Below are 8467 nucleotides of genomic sequence, written 5' to 3'. Positions count from 1 at the left end.
GCTCAGGACAATCAGCTTGGTATCAAAACCCTGTTAAAAAATGTTTCAAATAGTAAAACAGGAATGGAAAACACTACCTCTTTAAGAACTACAGGTCAGATTTTTAGGTATAAACTGCTCATAATAGTCTTATGCTTCACTACATTTGCCAAATTATTTCAAATATAACCACGCATGAAATCTAAATAAATATATAATACCCTATTAGCTGCACCACCAAAATGACAGTGCAGACTTCTTCAAGTCATTTGTTTTATGTCGACTTCAGCATAAGAAATATGCCTGAGAAATGTCTATTTTTCTCTACTGATTACTGAGGGCTCAGAGGATAATTAGCTGAGAATTATACATCTTTTTTGTAGAAATCTAGGCAAGGACAATCAGAACTATATTGGCCAACTGGATGACCCACAGGAATTACTTTTTCCTGAGTTTTCCCAGATGCTACCGGGCATGCTCTGAGGAGAATTCGCATGGTGCTGAATGCTATCCTTGATCCTGTAAAGCACAGAAGCATGTCTAATAGCTCCTGGGTAGTCCCACAATGGGTTAGCAGGACTTTTCTTTATGTGGACCTTGAGTGTGTTTCAGTTTCTTGCTCGAGTCCTTACTCCAGCTCAGCAACATCCTGGTTGCTTAGTCCACACCACCCAACTCTCCCCAAACTGTCTGCCATTTCCCTGCACAGACCTCCCTAGCTGCAGGAACTAACAGAATACAAGGACCGGCCTATTTTCTTGCCTTTTCTTACACTACTTGTGAATTATATCAGTCAAATCTTTCCTCCTCAGCACCATGTTCAAGGTGAACATCCAATTTATAATTCCTAATTTACCTTAGCACTAGAAAGGGTATTTTTTTAAAAATAAATTCTTTTCTGACTTACCACATTTGTACTTAACACAGTTACAGATATTTTCTGTACTGTTCTGGAACTGTTCATCTATCTGAAGTTTCTGCCCCTAAGTGTATAAAAGCAGAAAAAAAGAGAAGTGAAACAATGGTGTTTTCTTATCTGTATGATCTTTGTCTTTTAAACACCTTTCCTTCAGGATTTGAGTAGAAGTATCTCTTGCCCCTAAAAATCCATTTTGAATCCACATTCATCACCCAAAGGGTCATTTAATTTAGTAATGATAAAAAAATGGGATATTTTTTTATACCTGAAAACCAGGAATGTGTGTTGGTGTCAGCAGAGCAGACACTTAGGACAGAAAAGACTAAGGCAGGCCAACAATGAAATGCAATGGCTCGCCTTTATACAAAAATCTCCATGCAGTGGGGAGTGTATTCTTTCATGGAATAACTTAACGGATATAAACAGTATTACAACAGCACAGATATACTTTTAAATTTTGCTTTTAATTGTTTAGACACAGGCATATTAAGATTTTTCTCCCAGTTTTCTGCAAGCCCTGATTCCTTATGCCCAACTTTCTTCATCTCTGAAAGTACTAACAACAAGCTCACTTGCAAAGCATTTTGAATTTCATCTACAAAAAAATTAGTATTATTTCAAATTTCTTCCTAGGATTCCAAATTCTAGTTTTTATAAATTATTCCCATTGCAACATTATTTTCTGTATAAAATAATGAGAAGAAAAATCAAAGCATACCCAGCACTGGCTGAGAATCTAGCCCAGCAATGCTAATAAGCGTTTTTGTGATGCAGAACAAGTCACAATGAAATAGAGTTAAAAAATCCTGCTTAGTCAGCAGTTTGAGTGCATGATATATGTTAATATATTCACTATAACAAATAATCTTAACAAAACACTGATGCTTTAAAGCATTTAGTTCTGACAAAATTTTATCCTTGGGTGCATGAAAGCAGTTCTACTCTACAAATACTTCAGGGCAGGGTATGGTCATAAAAAACTCCAGAAATATCAATGCTATCCAGACATTGTATTCAGTATGATATGTAAACTTAACTGCCTTCTTAAAAACAGATATATCTTCCTGCAAAGCAATTACAAAAAAAAAAAAAAGAAGAATGACATGGCATTTCATATTTCACAGATAAAACTATTCTTAAGATACTCATAAATAGGTTTATTAAGAAATTAATAAAAGAACACTGACAAGATAAATTTCATACCAGTTTGCACTGAGGTTTGGGGATCGTGTCACATTCACATTCTAAAATAAAATATAATATCAGAAACAATAGATTTATATGCCATTTGCTTAAAACAGAGTGTCAGAAGGAAAATTTCAGATTTACAAGATCATTGAAGAAGTTCTGCTGATTTTGAAATATACCCATCTGGTATATTTCTGACATATTCTGTCCAGAATTATGTTTGATTTCTATTCCATCCTAATACCAGCTTCTGTGACCACCTTTACATATTAGAAAATTCACAGCATTGTACCAACTGCAGTCAACCTGGACATGTTAAAAAACAGATGATCATTCTAGCAGCTAACCTCCTTGCAGTGATGACAATCATCACAATCAATATAAAGCAATGGAGAATTGTGGCATCACACAGGGATGTATGACATACTACAGTCTTTGTAAACTGGCAAATTCCTGATCTGTGAACCTAAGATTTTTTTTTTTTTTTAGCCATCAATAATCTACTAACTCTTACAAAATTTTCAAGATGATAAGTCACCCAGTTTGGACAGGCAAACTCTAGAGTATACTATCACCCTTATGAAGTAAGAAAAAAATAAAACAGGCAGATTAAGTTTTGTACCATGAGATGACTTTTCTATATCATCTGTTCAAAAGCAGATCACAACAGTATAGCTGGCTTCAACCAGAATTACACCCACAAGGCCAAAGCTCTTGTCAGTGTCTTATTGTCTAAGGCAACTAAAACAAAAATCAGTTATTTTACCACATGTCCGAAACGGGCAGCACTTCTCTGGGCTCCACAGCTCCACCAAAGACATTCCTAACATACATTTGAATTCAGGACAACGATGTATTTCACAAACTAAAATTAAGAAAAAGAAAGTCCAATAAACACAGGGTTGCCATATTTTGATGAACAGAAATATGAATCAAGAGATAATAAATTACTTATAATAAATACCTTCAGAAAACATCTTACTTAAAAAGACTAATAATTGAAATTTACTCATGAGCCGTCAGGTTAACAGTAGTGTGAAGTACAACTACTCTAGGCAAATATTTAAAACAGTTTTAAATCTCCAGAATTTGAGGCTTGAAATTACTCATTTGTCTCCATCCTACAGATATTCAAATAATGCTTTAGGAACATAAAGTTTTAAAAGTAAGTATTATTTGTTCAGGATTATAGATAATAGCTTGCTTATATGTACAAGCAGAGCTTGTACATTTTTGGCACTGAACATTCACACTACAAAATTTGACATGTTCTCTATTACTTAAAATATCAAAATTAAGTCACACTTACTACACTGGTATGTAGGGCAACACCTATCTGTAGTGTTGCCATCCACAATAAGAACTTCTCCTTCTTGACATTTGGGTATTTGGTCAGAGCAAGCCCCGCATGCTGGAGAAAACAATTATTTAAATCTAAAACATAGGAAGAAATTTTACTACTGCCTAAGAAACATGCCTATGAAAGTGAACAGAGATACTCTGCATTCATTCCTTATAGGCCTTATACAAGAGAGTAATTTTCAGTGAAGTTTGCCTTTTCTTTGTCCCCTGATATAAAGAATGAATACATTGTCGGTCAGATCACAGCAAAAAGGATTTTCTCTCCCTTTCCATTATGACGTTTGCTAGATTTTCTCTCCTGCCAAGTCACCCTGTTGTTTTCAGGAATGTACCTCTGCCAAAATTATAAGATCTTTGATCCCAAATAAAGGGCATTTCCTGTGATCTCAGTGTTATCCTCTCACTTGAACACACATGAAAATCACAATAGGTACTTTTCGATATGTACAGTGCAAAGACTTGTATCACAAGAGACAGGAGAATGCTGTGCAGACCATAAGAAGAGCCCAACACAACACATTGCTATCACATGATCAAAGTGACTCCCTGATTACCGTAAGTAACAGAAGTGTAATTCAAGTTTTCTATTAACGCACAGATTTTTGCACATGGAAGAGTGAATCAAGATTAATTGGTCTTTGATTCACAGGTATCTATGTGCAAAAATAGAGTAAATTCAATAGGACCTCATTACCACATTATTATCATACAGAAAATAACAATATGGCAGCATTAGAACTCCTATACTGATGCCAAAAGTGCAATTTCAATTACTGAATTAAGTTCTTAAAGTCCAAGCCCCAAAAGAACTGAACAAATTTGCATAATACTATCATATGGCATATTTACCATTGAATAAGCGTGGCCGTAGCTGATACAACAGGATATAGGGAGCAAGAGAAGAGCATATATCACTACAGACTTCTTTCAGAGAAAACATTCATGCAGCTAGTCCAGACGCTGTACATGGACAGTCTCTCAAAACCCCTCAGCTCCCTCATCCATGGACTTCACCACCACTCCTCTGCAAGACCCAAGAATTGGGTTTCATAGTGTTGCAGAAGTTGCACAAAGCTGTTTCGTGACTCCTGATGGTCATTGCCATTTCTTATGTTTTGTAAACCTACTGCCCATTTTTTAACCATTTTCAAGCCTTACTGTGTTGAGAGAGCTAAAGGAAGTACAAGGAGCCTTAATTGGCAAGGTAACAGTAGACATCATTTCATATGCAAAACAGTCTCAACCAGCCAGGATACTGTACCACATATGTAGGAAATGCAGCAGGTACTCTCCACTCGAGCAGCAATTAGTGTTTGATCCTCTTGACAGCTTGGCATCTGCTCCAGTGGTTCACATTTTGCTGGATCACATTCTGAAAAAAGTACAGCATTCCTCCTTTGTTATGCTATATCCCTAAGAAACGGCAGTGCAGAGCAGAGAAATACACAAGACACTCTACAAAACTTTTACCTTGTACCGCAACAGAGCAAAGACACATTCTTGCCTGATCCATCATTTTATCTAGTCAAATGGAAGCACAAACCAACCCTGAGCTTTTAGATGAAAGAAAATTTTGTAAATGGCCATATTAACAACGATGTCTCCACTAACTACCTTCTGGTTTTGATGTTGATCTAGGTAGTTTTACTGAATGTCTTTTACAGGGTGAACTTTCTTACCTTTCCAAAAGAAACCTACCGCAAACGTAGTTGGGACAACAGGATTCTTCACTGTAGTAAGTGACCAGCTTTTCCAAGCCATTACACTCAGGGATTAGGGGCTCACAGAGGCTATGATTGCAAACTGTTACATAAAGGAAAAGAAAAAAAATCCTTCTAAACTATCTTATTCATAAGTATCTGTATTCATAAGTTGAGTGGAGCAGTGGCAAGCAGTATTGGCAGTTTGATACCCCCAATCTCCAAATAACAACATACATATGAAAACCAAATCAAAGCAAAAAAACCCAAGGCAATATTCCAGTGTCCAGCATTTGCAATACCCCATGGAGGCAAAGTTAACCTAGATCTTAGTCCTTCTGAGAATTAAAAAAAAAAGAAATCCTGTGGAAAAGTCACGGCAACGTCATCCCAAGAAGTCAAAACTTGAAAATGGCTTGCAATTTCCATTTAAAGATGGACTTTCTAAGCTAAGTAAGGATTTAAAAAAAGCTTTTACATCCTTTTTTAAATGCTCCATTTGTAAATTAGGTGAAAATCAACTGATCTTTTTTCTAGTAATTAGTTATATCACTTATTTGTATTTGAATATTAAGGATAAATCAGCAGCCTGTACACCTGAGAGAAACACAATTCATACACAAATAAACATAGACTTATTTCAGTCTTGCCCCATCCCTCTACCTCTTCCCCCAAAACCTACTGGATATGAGCCAAATAGTACAACATTTCTACAGTTTTCTACATAATCTGTAAATTCAAGCTGAAGTAACTTCCATTTACTTAAAAAGTAGGATGTGTGACAGGAAAACAAACCGCAGAGAAAGGATATCTGCATATGCCAGCAGGCAGTATTCATACTCATTAAGGAATACTTACTACAGATCTTCTGAGGACAACACGTCTGATCACCAGGAACAAGCAAGGCCACTTCTGCAAATCGCTGACAGTCTAAATTGTGGATATCTGAACAGCTGTACTCCACTGGAATAATGGTCTCGCTGTCAACACATTTTTGCATACAGCATCCACTCAAAGAAGTTTTCCAGATCTCCCCTACTGCATGAGGTGTTCCTGAGCTGTCTGTACAAGCTAGATCAGGACAACAGAAACCGGAAGTAATTCCTTTTTACTTCAAATTTTTACCACCATTTTCTTCTACAGCAGGTGTGCAGCTATAAACTATAAAAATCCGAGAGCTTTAAAGGCATCACCTATCACCATCACCTCACAAAAAAGTGAAAGGAAAGGGGCTGAGACTGAGTTTGTATGGGAACTCTATAACCCTCCAGAGGATGAGCGCCTCCACTTTGTTTTGCGTCTCCAGTGCAAGACTAATCACTTAAATCCCAAGCCAATCCTTTTTTTTTAAAGCAGTGATCTGAAGTTACTTTTTATTTCACACATGGCAAAACTATCAATAATTTACATTGTTTTACATAATCTGATTTATAAGAAACTGCATCATACCAGTTTATGTTGTTAGTGTTAAGTATCAGTCCAAAATTTGATGTGCTCAGGCAGAATTGTTATGAAAATAAATACCAATGTTGGCAGAAAGACCACAGAAATATACATGCATTATTCAAAATGTGTAATTAACTGTTGCTGCATGTCTTTTGAATAACATTTAGTAACAATAAGTTGGACCCCTTGGCAAGGAGCTATGTGAAAAGGAGGCCAAGACTAACATACTTAGAATACTAGAATGCACAAACACAAGAAAAACCTGCCATTTTGAAGACCATTCTCCAGCTAAGAGAATGTGAGCAAAATTGTATGTCACAAACACATTCCTTTCTTGCTCACTGGTAAAGTTAATGTCTACTGAAAATCTAGAACCCTCCACAGAATGACATATGCAGAACCCACACAACATCAGGCCAGAACTCAACTTAACTAGTAATGAAGTATCTGACTGCAACTTGCAGATAATAAAGAAGAAAATTACATCCAAACATACCACATTTTTCTTCAGGAATACAGAGAGCAGTGTGAGCTCGGTGAAGGATAGTCCCTCCAGCACAGACGCAGCCTTCTGTCAGCACTGAGCAGGAGTCTGAGTCCAGAGAAGCATCCTCATTATTCTGACAACTCTCTGCAACCTCACAGGCAGCTATACAAGCCCGATAGGAGAAGTTTTCAGAGCAGGGGAAGGCTAGGATGGAAATAAACAAATCACTCATTCTGAAGTTGTAATCACATGAGGCAGTACCTAAGAGAAGATACTGTCTTCTCGCTAACTTCCTGTGCTTGCCAATTCAGTAGGATCTACCAACATAAGCACCTATACAGACCGGTAACCTTCTACATAACAAATTCAAACAAAAGGAAGTGGTGAGCATTTTACTTCTTCCTGTAATAACATTTTTATCATGTTTCGGTTTGCATTTTGGCAGTAGAGATATCCAACCATGCAACAGGGCTGACATGAAGTGATATAAACTTCAAATACATTTTCAAATACTACACATTAATAATCAAGTGTTCTGAATACTTTATTGAGAACATACTCAAGCTCTCAGGCTTTATGCCTTGCTTTCCATCTAATCTCAAAAGTGTTTCATTTGTCTAATCCTTTTTCCAAATACAGCTTTCTGGAACCACATCACACCAATTCAAAGTACCACAGAACTTTCTTCCTGTGGCTTTCTCCTTTCCACAGCCAATTCTGTTGTGTTTTGGTTTTATCAGTGGAAAGTGGCCACAAGAAATGAACACTGCATTGCAAGTGAGAAGGTTTGACTTCTACGGTTAGGTACATTATAAGCTAGAGGTAGGCTTGGGAAGGTTCTTTAGCCTACCTTTCCATGTGTGAAATGGCTATAATGATCCTGCTTCCTTTTGCACGTGCTTTGAATTGTATCATAAGAAATGCTGACTATCTCAATAATACTTCCAAAGTACATGAGACTCAAGGAGCATTGGTATTTTCAATTTACAGTAACTCCTGTATTAGGCAAATATTGTGTCTACGAATACTAGAGGTACACATACATGCAGAATACTTACGGCAGTAATCAGAGCTCCTCCACTCTATACAAATATTAAATTTGTTGCACATCGCCACATAGGCAGCTAGTGAAATGCATGGATTTTGAATGTACTCAGTGTCTTGAACCCAAATATCACAGAATAGCTCAGGTGGAACCTAACAAAGAAAAAACACAACATATTGCACTTTCATAGAGATGCTGCTAGGTAGGAAAACGACCGAATTTTCTAAATATCAGCTACAAACAATGAAGTCAAAAGTTCTTGGCTCACAGTAAGCAAGAAGCCACCAGCCTTCACTGGTATACTAGCATTTAAAAGTAAGGCTTCCTGAATGTTGAAAAAA

General features: G+C 36.8%; 1 protein-coding gene across 1 annotated transcript; it reads right to left on the bottom strand.

Moving 5' to 3' along the window:
- Nucleotides 1–886: 886 nt before the first annotated feature.
- Nucleotides 887–8278, bottom strand: LOC104506528 (otogelin-like; the record flags this gene model as incomplete). Its single annotated transcript, XM_010147503.1, has 9 exons — nt 887–962; nt 2102–2142; nt 2853–2951; nt 3396–3497; nt 4710–4820; nt 5147–5251; nt 6007–6219; nt 7091–7285; nt 8140–8278. Coding segments are annotated over 9 exons (1081 nt in total), but the record flags the coding sequence as incomplete, so codon positions are not given.
- Nucleotides 8279–8467: the final 189 nt, after the last annotated feature.

This window comes from Eurypyga helias, unplaced genomic scaffold (genome assembly GCF_000690775.1).
Source record: "Eurypyga helias isolate BGI_N326 unplaced genomic scaffold, ASM69077v1 scaffold2252, whole genome shotgun sequence".
In the NCBI taxonomy this organism is placed as follows: domain Eukaryota; kingdom Metazoa; phylum Chordata; class Aves; order Eurypygiformes; family Eurypygidae; genus Eurypyga; species Eurypyga helias.
Note: the sequence above shows the minus strand (reverse complement) of the source record. Positions and strands in the feature narration are given on the sequence as shown.